Source organism: Melospiza melodia, chromosome 2, assembly GCF_035770615.1.
Source record: "Melospiza melodia melodia isolate bMelMel2 chromosome 2, bMelMel2.pri, whole genome shotgun sequence".
NCBI classification, from domain to species: domain Eukaryota; kingdom Metazoa; phylum Chordata; class Aves; order Passeriformes; family Passerellidae; genus Melospiza; species Melospiza melodia.
The window spans coordinates 57,121,624-57,137,017 of NC_086195.1; the positions used below are offsets into that span (position 1 = coordinate 57,121,624).

General features: G+C 44.1%; 2 protein-coding genes across 16 annotated transcripts in view; one reads left to right on the plus strand and one right to left on the minus strand.

Moving 5' to 3' along the window:
* COL8A1 (collagen type VIII alpha 1 chain) overlaps window positions 1-2,901 on the plus strand; it is a 102,793-nt gene extending 99,892 nt beyond the window's left edge. For all 3 annotated transcript variants that reach the window (XM_063148262.1, XM_063148263.1, XM_063148261.1), the window contains exon 5: window positions 452-2,901. In XM_063148262.1, coding sequence (XP_063004332.1) covers window positions 452-2,358 — 1,907 coding nt within the window. In that variant the 3' untranslated portion in view covers window positions 2,359-2,901. The remainder of the gene's footprint in view (window positions 1-451) is intronic.
* Window positions 1-15,394, minus strand: part of ST3GAL6 (ST3 beta-galactoside alpha-2,3-sialyltransferase 6) — a 103,592-nt gene that overhangs the window by 55,426 nt on the left and 32,772 nt on the right. For 6 of the 13 annotated variants that reach the window (XM_063148268.1, XM_063148264.1, XM_063148266.1 and 3 more), the window contains 3 exons: window positions 14,766-14,903; window positions 11,181-11,333; window positions 9,533-10,040 (listed from right to left, as the gene is read on the minus strand). In XM_063148268.1, coding sequence (XP_063004338.1) covers window positions 9,900-10,040; window positions 11,181-11,333; window positions 14,766-14,903 — 432 coding nt within the window. In that variant the 3' untranslated portion in view covers window positions 9,533-9,899. Of the gene's footprint in view, window positions 1-4,992; window positions 9,492-9,531; window positions 10,041-11,180; window positions 11,334-13,577; window positions 13,780-14,765; window positions 14,904-15,394 lie in introns of those variants that run through there. The other 7 variants (XR_010026661.1, XM_063148273.1, XM_063148270.1 and 4 more) reach the window with 7 other exon arrangements.

Here is a 15,394-nt window from a genome sequence, read left to right on the forward strand (position 1 = left end):
TAATACAATCTAATTTAATTGATCTTGCTTATTTTTGCCCATCCAGAAAAAGCACTTTTATGCCAGAGTTCCTCCCACAGCACGAGAGCACTGAGTTTCCTGCAAAAACTCTTAAAGGTAGATTGATCTACCTCAATGTGGGACAAAATGCAGATTTTGCTGTTTAATATTGTCTAGGTAGAAAACCCCACCAAAGCACAAATGGCTTTTACATATCATGCACAGTAATTACTTTGTGGTAACAGAAGCACACATGGAAGTTTGGAGTATGAAAAACAGTAACATCCTCTTTAATACTCAACACCAACCTGTAACTCACTAGTTGTCTCTGTCTACCACAAAACGACAAGGCATCATTAAAAGCATATTCAATTCAAAACCCTGTTTTTGGAAGGATGTGACTGCACTCACCTTTTATCTCTCCCTCTCCCCTTTCTTCTTTTCTTCCCAGAAATTCCCATACGCAGTCTGAGGGGTGAGCAAGGTCCCCCGGGTGAGCCTGGACCAAGAGGGCCACCAGGGCCACCAGGATTACCAGGTCATGGTGTACCAGGAGCCAAAGGAAAACCAGGCCCGCAAGGATACCCAGGAATTGGAAAGCCGGGTTTGCCAGGGATGCCAGGAAAACCAGGGGTCATGGGGCCCCCAGGGCCAAGAGGGGAGATGGGGCCGAAGGGGGAGATTGGGCCCATGGGGATTCCTGGACCACAAGGCCCACCAGGGCCTCATGGGCTTCCTGGCATAGGGAAGGCGGGTGCTCCGGGGCTGCAGGGGCAACCAGGGCCAAAGGGTGAGCCTGGGATGAAGGGGCCACCAGGAATCCCTGGGATCCCAGGGCCAAAAGGGGAGAAGGGAGTTGGGATCCCAGGTTTGCCAGGTCTGAAGGGTCCACCTGGGCTTCCTGGTCCCCCTGGCCCCATAGGATTGCCAGGGGTTGGCAAACCCGGCATGGTCGGCTTCCCTGGCCCACAGGGACCCCTAGGCAAACCCGGACCCCCAGGAGAGTTGGGGCTGCAAGGGCCTCCAGGGGCCCCTGGGATCCAAGGCCCTCCCGGCGCGCCTGGTATTGGCAAACCAGGCCAAGATGGCATGCCCGGCCAGCCTGGCTTCCCGGGTGGCAAAGGGGAGCAAGGATTGCCAGGCCTGCCGGGGCCCCCCGGCCTCCCCGGGGTTGGGAAGCCGGGCTTCCCTGGGCCCAAAGGGGAGCGAGGTGTGGGTGGTCTGCCTGGGCCCCTGGGGCCGAAGGGGGAGAAGGGGCATGCAGGGCCACCTGGCATGGGAGGGCCACCAGGGGAACCCGGCCAGCCAGGACTGCCGGGCATCATGGGACCCCCGGGGGCTGCCGGTTTCCCAGGACCTAAAGGAGAGGGGGGTGCTGTAGGGCCACCAGGACCAGTCGGCCCCAAAGGCGAACCCGGCCTGCAGGGTTTTCCAGGAAAGCCAGGCTTTCCTGGGGAAGTGGGTGGCCCTGGGCTGCGGGGGCTGCCGGGCCCCACAGGACCCAAGGGGGAAGCCGGACACAAAGGCTTGCCGGGAGTGCCGGGTGTCCCGGGGCTTGTGGGGCCAAAGGGTGAGCCCGGGCTCCCCGGAGCCCAGGGGCTTCAGGGCCCCTCGGGCATCCCGGGCATCGCGGGACCCAGTGGTCCTATCGGCCCCACCGGGCTGCCAGGGGCAAAGGGTGAGCCAGGCATGCCCGGCCCCCCTGGCTTCCCTGGGGTAGGCAAACCTGGTGCTGCGGGGCTGCAGGGACCCCCGGGAAAACCTGGGGCACTTGGTCCTCCTGGCCAGCCGGGGGTCCAGGGGCCACCAGGCCCCCCCGGGCCACCAGGTCCCTCGGTCATCATCCCGCCCACTCCACCAGCTGTGGGACAATACCTGCCTGAGGTGGGACCAGGGATAGACGGCTTGAAGCCCCCCTACGGCTACAAGGGCAAGAAAGACAAGACTGGCAGCATTGTTTACGAGATGCCTGCATTCACGGCAGAGCTGCTCACGCCTTTCCCCCGAGTCGGGGTGCCGGTGAAGTTCGACAAGCTCCTGTACAACGGCCGGCAGAACTACAATCCCCAGACGGGAATCTTCACATGCGAGATCCCCGGTGTCTACTATTTCGCCTACCACGTCCACTGTAAAGGCGCCAACGTGTGGGTGGCGCTGTACAAGAACAACGAGCCGCTCATGTACACCTACGACGAATACAAGAAGGGCTTCCTGGACCAGGCTTCGGGCAGTGCCGTGGTGCAGCTGATGCACGGAGACAAGGTTTATGTTCAGATGCCATCCGAGCAGGCGGCAGGACTCTATGCCGGGCAGTACGTTCATTCGTCTTTTTCAGGGTATTTATTGTATCCCATGTAAAGCAAACAGACACACACACACACAACACAAACACAAAATCAAAACCTTTCTCCTCTGCTTCTTTTATACAACTAAAGGTGCATTTTATGACCATTTGACCATCTTGTACAAAAACAAAAATAATAAATACAAAGTTTAACATTATGCACAGCTAGTTATAAAAAAAGGTGTGGCAAACATATCTAAAGATGTATATCAGGTTCATAAATAGTTGTTTTGCACCCAAGGGGGAAATATTAGCTGTACATTATATATTTCTGCAATGCCATGCTTACTTAATTTCATTCACAGTAATTCAGTACTAAAGTTTAAATCAGTGTATGTCACTCACTCCTGTTGCATTGATCATAGTTATGAGACGAAAAACAGTGACTTAAAGCAGAGTAGGTCAGTCTCTAATTATATTTTAAAAAATTGAGAGGCTTATTTGTCTGGGTGGGGGTTTTCTTTGATTTTTTATAACCAGTCTACCTGACAAGCAAGGGTTCCCTTAGCTGGAGACTTTTATTTCCCTTCCCCTGTAATAAAATAATCCTGCATGTGTGAGTTTTTTTCCTGAACAATTTATTTATGATGGAAGAGAAATCCCGATAGCATGATCATTCCCCCCGAGCCTTCTCCAGCAGTCACTGGACCTAAAATGTCACCAGTGCCTCCAGCAGGCACTGGCTTCACTTCTAAATTCCACAGCACTTAAAAAGTCTCCGTTCCCTATTCACACAGCTCAAGTAGAGGAGGTAAATCTCCCCCATTAATTTGTGCCACATCATTGAGACATTTTAGCCAACACATGGCCATACTTCCAGGTGGCATAAATTTGCTTGGATTTCTGTGCTTGTACCAAGAATACACTTAGCTTGTCAGAAGAAACATCTATTCTGCCACTCAGCAAAAGCTGAATCAGTTTGCTTTTCAATGACTAGGCAAAGCAGAAGTAGCTTTGTTTGCTTAACTGATTTACTGCTTGAGATCAACCAATAACTTTACTGGCAATACTGATCATGCAAATTTATCTGAGAACTTGGTTCTATCTAAAAACTGATTTCCAATCCTTATTTATATGTTACTAGTTGTCAAGGAGAACCTGCAGGCCTCAATACTTTTCTGTACTTGAGGACAGTGACTTCTGTGCATGAAGTCTCTGTCTGCTCATCAGTGGTGCTAAATCTCACCTCAACAAGTGTTCTGTTTCCAAAGGGCAGTGGACCTTGCTGTGGTTCCCTGTACAGTGCTGCACATCACACATGGCTGCACTAGTTCAAGGAGCTAAGTGCTCATCACTTCTTCAGTGTCTTTAGCTACCGCTACTGCTTTTGATTCAAAAATGAACTAGATTTTTTCATGTAGAACTAAGATTGGATTTAACTGGCATGACCATTATTTAAATGCAGAGTTTAATGCAGTCTAACATTGACTAAGGACTCCAGTGACATAATGTGGTGCTTTATCTCAGAAATTTTATGGAATGGTGGCAGGAATGGACAAACAGTTTACCAGACACTGGTGACTTCAGTATGTTCCCAGAATATAGGAGATACGTCAAAAGCAAATAATTTTGTATTTAAAATTTTTGTACTGATTTGAAAGAAATACCTTATTAAATATCTTTAAAAATAAAACCAAAAACCAATTCTGTCTTCATTCAGAACTATCAGAAGGAACATTCATCCTGCTGAACTCATTTATCAGACCACAAGGGCTCTCTGAAACCACTGACAGCCTGATAGAGGGGGGGGGAAATTAAGAGATACACCCTTTTCTCTAGTTCCCATCTCCTGGTAAAACATGCTGTAAGCCAGAGAGGGAACACATCCCATTCAGTGGCAGGGCACAGCAGGGTTTGGGGGGTACATGAAGAGGGAGGGACTCCCTCAGGTAGCCCCTGGGGACAAATACTGCTCAGCATGAGCCAACATGGGAGTGCAGCTGAAGAAGGCAGAGGGACAACCAAGGAATCAGCCACAGAGGCTGCTGCTAAGGGCTTCTGTTGCCTGAAAAGGCAGAACTGGCTGCCCAGGATGAGAGGTGCTGGCTCTCCTGATGTGGTTTCCTCACCTCAAAGACAAGCATTTCCTCAAAGCTGGTGAACACCTGAACTGTCCATACTGAAAGCTATGCACTGAATACCTACTTTGCCAGAGAATTGTTATCTGAATCTCCCTTGGACTCCCTGAAGCCTTCAGCATCTCATTTTTACTGCACAAAGGAAAAATACTGCACTCAGCATCTCTCTATCTAAAGCCATTTTCCCTTTCTAAAATTTTTTATCGCACACCATCTTCGTTCTTCATCTCTTATTTTAGCAGTCCCCCACCAGCTCACAGTAAGACAAACAAGATTCAAAATACAACGAAAAATCTGAATCACAAGGATGCTGCTCTTGATCTTACCCACAAAAAACATGTCTTGGCTATGGTTGTACTCCGCCTGGATCTCTAGCCACGGTACAACTCTGCCCATCTAGGTTCAAAAACTTTCAGCTGTTTGTTCTACAAAGCACTGAAGTTTGTTCCAAAACTTGAAACCATATCTGACAACACCATTTACTTGACACACGAATAATAACAGCCCTGGGCATATCCACATATCCACACACACACACAGAACACCAGCCTTGCAAAAATAAGTCTGAGGTCACTGTCTTTAAGAGTTTATTCACAGGAAAATAATCTCCTTCTATATGTAGCATTCAAAATTTCATTTGAAACAACTCAAAGAATTCTTCAAAATACAGGTGGCATTTCAAAGACATATAAAACTTAAGACAAATAGCAAATAAAATAAGTATTTCCCAATACCAAAAACATATGCTGAGCTTTATATTTTCTTAAAAATCAGAGTCCACTTAAAAGTGAAGGTATTTATACTCTTCCCCCAGAGCATTGCTAAAAAAGAAAGCATGGCATTGGAAACAAGAAGTACCATATGCTAATTAAACATCAAAGTTGTGATTCTGTATTATTATCACCTATATAGTCACTGGAAATATCTGGAATACATTTAGGAACATCTCCTAGACACTCAGATTAGTATTTAGTGCAATAGTCTGCGACTTCCCTTAATTATTACAGCAGAGGAAATAACAGTTTCCCAACAAAGAAACCTCCAGAAAGTCTGAGCCAAACAGAGCTTTCAGCCAACATGTGTCATCCTGCCTGTTTTGTGCATAGTTTGGTATTTTAGAGCTGTGACTATCTGACAGTGCAGCATTTTGAGATGGGTGGCAGATAAAATGCAGAAGGACCTTTGCTGTAAATTCAGCAAGCTGCCAAAGAACATGAACAGAATAAGAAGAGAGGAGAACATCTTACTTCAGCTAGAAAAATGATGGGAGACACTGGGGACCTACACAGTTACACCATTATCAGACACATAAATAAAGCTGGCAGCACCCTGGGATTCAAAACTGGCAGCTTCACTCCCGATATGATTAAAAAAAAAAAAACAGATAGCTTTTAAAGGGAAGTTTCAGTGCAGATTTCATTTTCAAAAACAGCAAAAAGGTAAAAAATGTCCTAATAGCAAGTCACGCCCAGAAACTATCTAAGTATTTGATGTTAGCATTATTGTTTTATTCTAAAAGCCCCAAGTCTTTGGTACTGCAAAACACCTCTGAAAATGTGTGCCCAGACAGAAGAGACACTAATTTGTGATCACTGCTGAGAAACACACTACATATGGGTGTTTCTGCCTCTGTCCTTGAGGCAGAGCAGCAGGAATGCTGTACGTGAAGCAGCTGCTGGAACAGGGCTGGTGTACACAGGATCCTACAACTTGTGGGGAGAAAAATTCATGACTTGGTTCACTGCTTATAATAGAAGAGAAAAAAGCTACTGGCCTGCAAGCAGGGCTTTCAAAAAAAAAAAAAAAAAAAAAAAAGAAAGAAAACAAAAAACCCAAACAAACAAAAAACCCAACAACAACAAAAAAACCCCACCACAAATGCCTGATAGTTTATCAGCAGCATCAGCTCTTGGCTTGATCCTGAGGGAACAGTTTCATTCAAAATGTTACCCAGTCACCCAGGCACAAAAACTGCAGTGGTCTCAACACCCCTGGCAGGAGCACAGAAGTGGTAGAAAAATATCCCTCAAAATACCGCTTAATTTGAAAAATAAGTCAGCCATACCATGGGAAGGCTTATTAGGATATGAAAAGAAACAGCTGATATGGATAAATGCTTGTCGAGAACATATTAAATTCATTGAGAACACCACATATTATTTAAAAAAATATTTTAGGGAGATCAAAAAGCTGATGTGGCAAAAGTGGAAAAGACTAAAGGAATTTTTTTTTTTTTTAAGTACAAAGATTTTGGGAGACACCATTTGTTTGTCATGAGGCTTCTATTTTTTTCCAATTATTTTATTTGATCTGCTACAGCTAGAATCCAAATCCCATCCTCCCAAAAAAAGCAGAAAACCTACTAGAAAAATTGGAGAAGGAATCAGTTTAGATTAGTGGGAAGACTATCTCTGGAGATGAAATAAAGCAGAGAAAATAACCATATCTTCAAAAGCAGAGCTCCCTACCCACTTCCTGGAACTGGAGACAGGGGTGGAGAAGCAGAGGGATGCAGTCTGCACCATCACAAAAACTCTCCTCACAGTGTCCGGAACATATTCAACAGCTCTCCTGGAAAAATACCCTCCTGGACAGCTTCCTGCAAGATGTTACACGGATGCAGCTGAAATGTGGCAACAGCCATTGGGAGAGCAGGGGGCCCCAGCTCTGGAAGTAACCACAGGTTTTGAGGGCGAACGAGCAGCCCCCCACTTCTGCTGGCCTTGGCTCTCAACACAATCTAAGATCTCCCAGGGGCTTCTCTGCAACAACAGCTTGGAGAACACTGCTATGTCTGCAAAAAGCCTTGCCACAGCAGCTTTTGCAGTGGAATTACTACTGTCCGGAGTTTAAATCACTGTAGGTCTGGGGCTGCAGAATCACATACAAACCTTTTTAATTAACTGAAATAACCAGGAGAAATGAATGCTGTTAGAGACACAAGGACAATAATGTCACTATTTTCTTGAGTGAACCCCCACCTGTTTGTATTGAGATTTTCAAGCGGAAATCTCTACAAAGTCTCAGGAAAAAGTAAAGGAAATACAAAAAATTAAGAGCCCTTCTGCCAGTTGGTGAAGAAATGATGATTTCCTCCATTTCTACCACCAGTGTCACCTGGGGACATGACCCCCTCTCCCCCACACCCCGACCTGCCACCCTGCACACAGCTGGAGTACAGCTGCAGCCAAGCAACATGCAGCAGACAAGACACCATGGCACACCCTGTCCCTTGCTGGGACACACCTGCATCCTTCCCCAGCCCATGCCACAGATTTTTCTGACATCTCAAGTTATTTCAGGCATGTCCAGCTTGCTTGAAACAGACCAAAGCTCAGGAATCACTGGGTGAAAACACAAGCCTCCTTTCCCTTCAGCTGTGGCACCTCTCCAATCCACACTGCCTTCCCCTTAATTCCCAAATGGCAATTCCTCTACATAGCTGCAGCAAAACAAATTGTGTTCAGCAGTCTTGCAATCCTCACTTTCTGAAAATAACAAATACCCTGGTTTATGTTCATATTGTCATTGTATGCATTACTCCTAAATGTCCTCTCTATATAATTTTATAGAAAAGCAACCATGGTATTCCTACCAACTTCAAAGACTTTTTTAAGTGGACTTATTTGCCTTTTCTTCAGGTTTGATTAATAAAGATAACCACAAAATCATCCAGAAATTCTGCCATAATTAAAACAAAAATTTTATATACATGTTCTGTGAGAGAACTGGAACTGCACGTGGTTGTTCTTTGACAGCTGTCAAGCGTGTTCCCAAGCACATTTCATTTATTCACAGGCTTGTCAGAGACAAACCAATACAGGAAATATAAACTTCCCATTAAATGTTTCAACTAAAATCTTGAGCAAATTTCCCACTGCTAAATGACTTAGTTCATCCACACACTTCAAACTTAAATGTCAACACAGAAGAGGTAAACAGATGCCAAATGATAATTCAGCCAAAGTACATCCTGGATATTCCCTACCACACTCTAATGCCAAAAATGGGAGTATTCCTTGTTTGTATTGATGTATTACAACATCTGAGGAAGGAGATTGTCCTCATTTGGAAAAATCCACCTGTTTTTGAGGAAACAAACAAAAAAAAAATGCATAAGATGCTGTCCTGGAGAACTAGGACTCCAACAAACATTGACTCTAAACTCAGGCATGAACATGTTTGTCCAATCTTTTGTTTCTATTGTGCTATGGGGGCTGACACAGGTAGTTCGGACAGCTCTTCAGTCTTCATATTCCCTCTTTTTTAAGTCAAGTCAGCAACTGTAAAATTTACTGGATGCACAGCACAGGAGCACAGGGAGTATTATTATTCTACAAAATGTGTACAACATTGTCAACACCAACATCTCCACAAATCAGACAAAGGGTCTTCACCTTCGGCAGAGGCAGACAGAAGCCGAGAGTTGATGGTCAGTGCAGAAGCTGTGGGTGCTCGGCTGAAGGTGGACATCCTCTCCTCAGGAGTATGGCAGAACAAAACCTGTACAGTCTGTATGTTCCCCCTTCTCCAAAACACACAGTAATGATTTAGATGCATAGTTTTAAAGCAATTTTCATACAAGAAGACAAGATAGTCATGACTTTATGTCCACCTACTGAATGAACACCAGTCATCTCAGTCTCTTGACAGTGGAACTCTTTTGGAGGACAACATCAGAAATAAAAGTATTCCAGAGAATTAATCATTTGGAAAGTGATGTACATCACATTTTTATATATCCCTGATACTTTCAGTTGAAAGTTTCATGGTTTCCCCACTATTAAATAGCTTCACAGAAATTCAGTTAACTTTGTTTGCAACAGTCCATTACCCTCAGTTAAAAGCTTTTGCCTTGATGAGGTTTCTGGGCTCCTTTAAACAGTAAACAGTTATGTTGCACTTAAAAAATAAAAATGTCATACAAAAAATAAACATTTTTCAAATCTTGAAAATAGTGATTGTTCTTTGTATTTTCCATTCAGCTTTCACGTCAAATTGATCACAAAGTTCTTGTCTATAAGCTTCTTCAAAAATTTCTGCTCAGCGGTGATGTTGTGGTATTCATTCTAAAGAGATGTGAGGGAATAATAAAATGAATTATGAAATCAAATTATAACCAGCAGCACCACTTGGCCGTTCCTTTCTATTACCTGGGATACTTGGAAGATGCTAAGAACAGAAAAGGTCTAGGGAAAGATTCTTAGCAAAGGCTTAGCACAGTTTCCCAAGAAAACAAGATGCTCAAAACTAGATTAGATATTTCCATAAGGACACAACTGAAAAGGATGACCCTTTGGTGATAAGAACAGGTGAAATGTGGACTCACAGAAATCCTTCCATTATTAACTCTTCCAAATCCTTGCCCTGCTTATTCAGAGCAACGGCTCTGTAAGAACATTTACAGCACAAGCAGTAAGAAAATGAGTAATCGTCAAAGCTCAGTGCAGGTTCTTGAAAAAGCACATCAGGCACTTCTAGTTCAGATGCATCCTGCCAATTAGGTTCAGCAAGCCCAAAGCAACCCATCTTCTGTGCTGTATCCAGGTCTCAAGGAGACCACTAAGGTTAGTGGAGGGCAGCACAAGGAAAGTAAATTTACTTAAAGACACTGAATCCTGTAAATAAAAACGAATATAATATGTATACTGCATAAAAGATTATACGGATATAGTATGGTATTTGCAATTTATTGCCACTAAAGAACTAAAAGGAACATTTTTGTTTAATAGTTTGTTTTTTGAAGTTTTGAGACTTCAGGAAACTTATGGATGTCTATTCAACTAATGATCAGCCTTACTCAAGCTTAGTATATGTTGAAGAAAAGCACCTGCAAAGAAGACCCTCCAAAGGAGGACGAGTTCAGTGTCAGAGGAAAATTATCTCAGAATACCAGGCATCTAGGAGTTCTGAGAAAAACATGAAAGGCTCCTATGGGCATTGTCTCTACCATTCCTCTTCAGCAAATGGAAGAGGAAGAAAATGGCACCCATATGCTCTGGGCAAATGACCAAAGAAAACTTCACACTGCAGTGAAGGGCTAAGACAGGGTTGGCTTGAAATACAGAGATTAAGACAAATGAATACAAAAGCAGAGACATAAAAGAAAACAGAGGCATGGCCTTAGCAAAGCAGGAAGGAGGAGAAGGCATTCCTGATACTTTCCAGGCTCCTGCTGAGTTGTGGCTTCCTCCTCCTGGAAGCAGTTCCTTCTCTTCCTAGCCTCCTCCAAGAGCCGCTTTTCTTTTCTACTTTGAATTTCCAAAATTCAGTTCTTTTCCTATGCAAGACCTATACAAGTTCATAGGTCTTAACTCCTTCCATTCCCCTTTGCTCTTCTTTCTGCCTTTTAAGGAGTCTGATAGCTAGGACATACAGTACAAGTAGGTGCCAAGGAAAAAGACAACACCAAAAGAAACAACATTGCTTATGTGCTGACAGTGCTAACAAAGATGTCTCTAGGACAAGAGCTGTGCAGCCTAAGGAAAACACCAGCAAAACTGAACACAACACACAAATGGACATCTCATGCAGACACTGCAGAATATGGTACAGCACAAGGGACACAACGATCAATATCTACATTTTTCAGAAACAACAGCAGACAGGAAGAGATGCAAGCAATGTTAACCCACAAGCAGCTGAACCAGGAGAAGGTAGGAGGCCCTTCTGACCTGCAGTCCACACTTCTATCTATATTGAATTGCCTTCCCCAATTACCAGCTCTATTTCTCTCAGCACAAACAAGTGTTAGTTACCTGCATCATCTGAGACATGGTTTCATTGCCATAGTAGTGCAAAGAGCTATTTCTGTCAGTGAAGTCATACTTGAAGCCTGCCAGATGGACTTCATGGCATATGTGAAATGCCAGTGTAATGGCAATTAGCCCTGTTGTTGGATGCTTGGGTTTCTGCAACAAAATACAAAGAGAACACATAAATACATACCTGGCAGCCTAATGGGAACAGCAAACTTAAGAACAGAGACAAGGGCAATCAGGCAGCCTGGGTCTTCTACAGATGTTTGGTTTTTACAGGTTGATCCACTCCTATTGCTAAAGAAATAAGGTACTGCCCCCTCAGGCTTCCTATGAACAGGAGTGTCTGTGATGTCAGCCCCACAGGCTTCCCTGGAATTCCTTGGTTTCTAGTGAGGGCTGAGCCCACAGTGTAGTCCTTCCCTCCACAGAGGCATCAGAAAGTCTCCCCATTGCTCTGCTCAGCTACTTTCATAAAACTGGGCAGGCTTCACTACACTGGAAAACAATTTACAACCCCCTCAAATTTGACTCAATTATGAGATGTGTTCAGAAGTCGCCACATGATGGAGACCCAGATGAACAGAATATGATATGACAAAATTTTTATAGCAACAAACTAAAAAAGCATGAAGGCTATGACTACACAAATTTGACTGAATTTGCATTTCTTCAAAGCAGGGAAATTCCAGAAGAACTTTGCTTCAGACCTTCCCATGCTATTCCCATTAGAAGAAACAAAATTATTTCTCCCTACAGTAAGTTCGGAAGCAAATGCAATGTAAAATGAACAGCATGTCATGAACGGGTTTTAACTGTGCAAAATTAAGAGCACCTAATCAAAAGGTAGCATTTCTCACAAAAGCACAGCAGAACTCCATGCAACCATCTGCCCTATCTTGTGTTCAGATACATGACTTCCTTAGTACCAGGAGAGGCTAATACGATCTGGGGAAGTAAATAAGGCATGCTTTTTTAGAGAGAGATGAACTCATTCATTTGACCATGATGAAGCTAAGGTGAAAATGTGTCCCCAGAAATGAACAAAACTTTCAGGCACCAATACCCTTCTTAGCTACAGAAAAATTTTTTCTCTGAGACCAAAACAGCTATCATATGCTCTTTAGTAGCTGCAGTCAAACCTCAAACTGAGCACAAAATCATGGGCTTTTTTTTGAACTCTGACTCCAAGGCTCAGTTTGTCTCTGAAAAAGATGCAGACAAACCAATACTAGACAACTCTGTGCATAGAAAAGGCAGATGCACTCAATGTTTTTCTTTGTGACAACACTTCATATGACAACACAAAAAATCCCCAGGAAGGAGTTGCTATTCTCAGCTCTTTAAAGTCTAACTGAAGTCACAGAAAGGAACTATCACCTTTTATGGAAAAAATTTTGGTACTTTTATGCAACGCTTGGAATATTCCAGATATAGTATCTGCTTAAAATGTGCACTATGCCCAGGGCTCCTGCCAGTTAGCAAAATAACTTTCTGCCCTAGGGGCCCAACATCATAAACTCAGTGGTGACTCTGTTGCAACATCCATACTAAACAGGATCCCAAAACTATGGCAGGAATGCTACATGTCACGATTAGTGCTATTTGGAAATATCAGGAGTACCACAGGTTGCAACTACCTCTGTTCACCTGTAGCTATCATAAAATTCACTTCAAAAAATATCATTTAAAAGCAACTACTTTTAAAATGTACTATCATGCTATATCCAGATATCCTCTGCCCGTAATTAAATATTTTCAGCCTACTTAATGGGAATAGGCACAGCCCTGGAATGACTCCACTACACTTTCTGAGTTTAGAGTTCAGTGGTGCTGGGGCAACACATCTGATTTTATTCCCAGCTCTACCAACAATCAGAAATGCTTATTGGCTATGCACTAATGTGCTCACTGGGAACATGAGACTGATTTAATGGAAAAGGTAGGGACAGCAGGGAAAGCAACAGTGGTTGCTGGCATGTCCTGCAGGCAGAGGGGGCTGAAGCACAGGACAGTGAAGGCAGCACCAGCCCTGCCCAGGGACAAGCAATGGGACAGAGGGCCCCGGTGTGAGACCTTCCTGCCCATGGAGCCTGTGGTGTGACCTGCACCTTAACCAAGCTGTGCCAGTGCCACTGCAGATGCGCAGGCTCCTGTTATCTCCCAGTCACAGCCCACCTCTGAGATGAGAGGAAAGGGAGGAAGAGCATGCTTGAGATTGATCATTGCTGTACAGGGGCGGGGAACTGCAAAACCCCTGGCATGCAGTAAGTAGGATATATATGCGGGTAGCAGAAGGGGACTCTAGCTCTGTGCAGGGGCACTCAAAGGCAGGAGAAGAGCCAAGGGGCTTGTGCCTACATATCAGCTGACACCATGCACATCTCTCTGACTCACTGACTTTTAATGTCCACTTCCACTGAGAGGGGAGCCCCAGAAGAGTCAGGAGGAACTTCTGGACCCATGGAGGCCATGTGCATTCTGTGGCCATTTAGAATAGTCAGGCATCCAATTACTATGCTGCTTTCTTGCCACCCTTGGCTGAAAACCTGAAATGCCAGGGGCCCAAGCAAGCACATACCAAAATGGCTATTCCAGTCTGAGAGTTAGTAAGGGAGAAAAAAAAAAAAAAAACACTATTAGGCTCAGAAAACAGAAAGAAATTTCAGAAAGAGGTACAGAACATACCCCCATGCCATCCGCTCAATATTAGAAAGAGTAAACCAGAAAAAAATTTGTGGCAGATACTCCACAGTGACAGCCTGTTAACATTTCCACACGTATCACTTGGGTGGTGTTGGTGAAGTGGGGATGGGACCCCAGGTAAACTGTCTGTGCAAAACAGCACATGGTTGATCCTGACTGCACAAGGGAGGTTCCCAGCTTGAAGCTTTACCTTTCATCAAAAACATTTTTCCATCAAGACCCGACAATTAAAACATATTTTTATGTCCAAATTGCTGGTTAGCTCATTACAATGCTTGGCATCAAATCAGTAAGTACAACCGTGCTGCCAGACATTCATTATTAGCATAGGGTTGGAATATCTTCATTGTTCCCTAGTCCCTCCCCAGCCCCAGGAACATGAAATTGCAGAGAGTTAGAATTACCAGTTTGCTAGGGTTTGGAGGGGGGGGTATTTTTGGTCTTTTGGGTTTTGGCGGAGGTTTCATTGTTTGTTTGGGGTTTTTTGTCTGTGTTTTTATGTGCCTTGAGGTTTTTTTTTAAAAATACCCAGAATTCATATTCAGACTCCCTATTATTTCTAGAAGCTCTTTGGATCTGTCATGCTGCATTACCTCCCTGTCTTCCCCAGTTTTGATAAAGGCATTTTGTCTGTCAGGAAAGCAGCTTCATTTCATACCAATTACAGAACCCATAAAAAGGTACTTTTGGCACACAACGCTAGCCACTCTTTTTGGGTTCCATTCTCCCATCTTCTAAAACCACCATCTAAATGGCAAACTACTTTAATGCACACCTAAAGGGTTTTCTACATTACAGTCTACTGTAATAAACATATAATTGCCTCTAAATACACATTTAGTTGTACAAAACTAGAAGAGACAAAAGGAAAAAGCGTACCTCCTTCTTAGGAAACCTTGTTGGGAAATGAAGCCACTCATAAGCAGCTTTCCTGGTGATGCTGGGATCAAGAATCCTGATTTGACTCGATTTGTAGATCATATTCAGAGCTGGTTTCTTCCAGAAGCCCTTCACGCTCTGTGACAGGCAAGTAAATACACATTTTTAACAAATGAAAACAGCTGAATTTAGTTTTGTAGCAACTCTAACCAGTGTAAACTCCAAGAGCATGAGGTTAAAGAAGAAGAGCGCTTAATCTCCCTAAGTTCAAAAACACCTCCTCCTGCAACAGGAAACGGACTGCTGCAGCCGTAGCCAGCTGGCTGGAAAACAGCTTTGCAGGAAGGTCCTTGATGGACGACATGTACCAACAATATGCCCTGGAGGCCATAAATACTCACTGTGTGCTGGCCATGTTAGTAAGAGCATAGGCAACAGGCAGACAGAAGTTGCTATTATTCTCAATTACTTTGCACTGTGCCCTTTCTGCGGTCCCACAAATGCTGTGTTGGGCTCCCTGCTGTGCAGGAGAGTGTCAGCAGAGGGTCACTACAACAGCCAAGAGGCCAGAGCCCACAGCAAACAAAAAGGGTCTGAGCAGGCTGGGTTTGTTCAACCCATCTTCAACT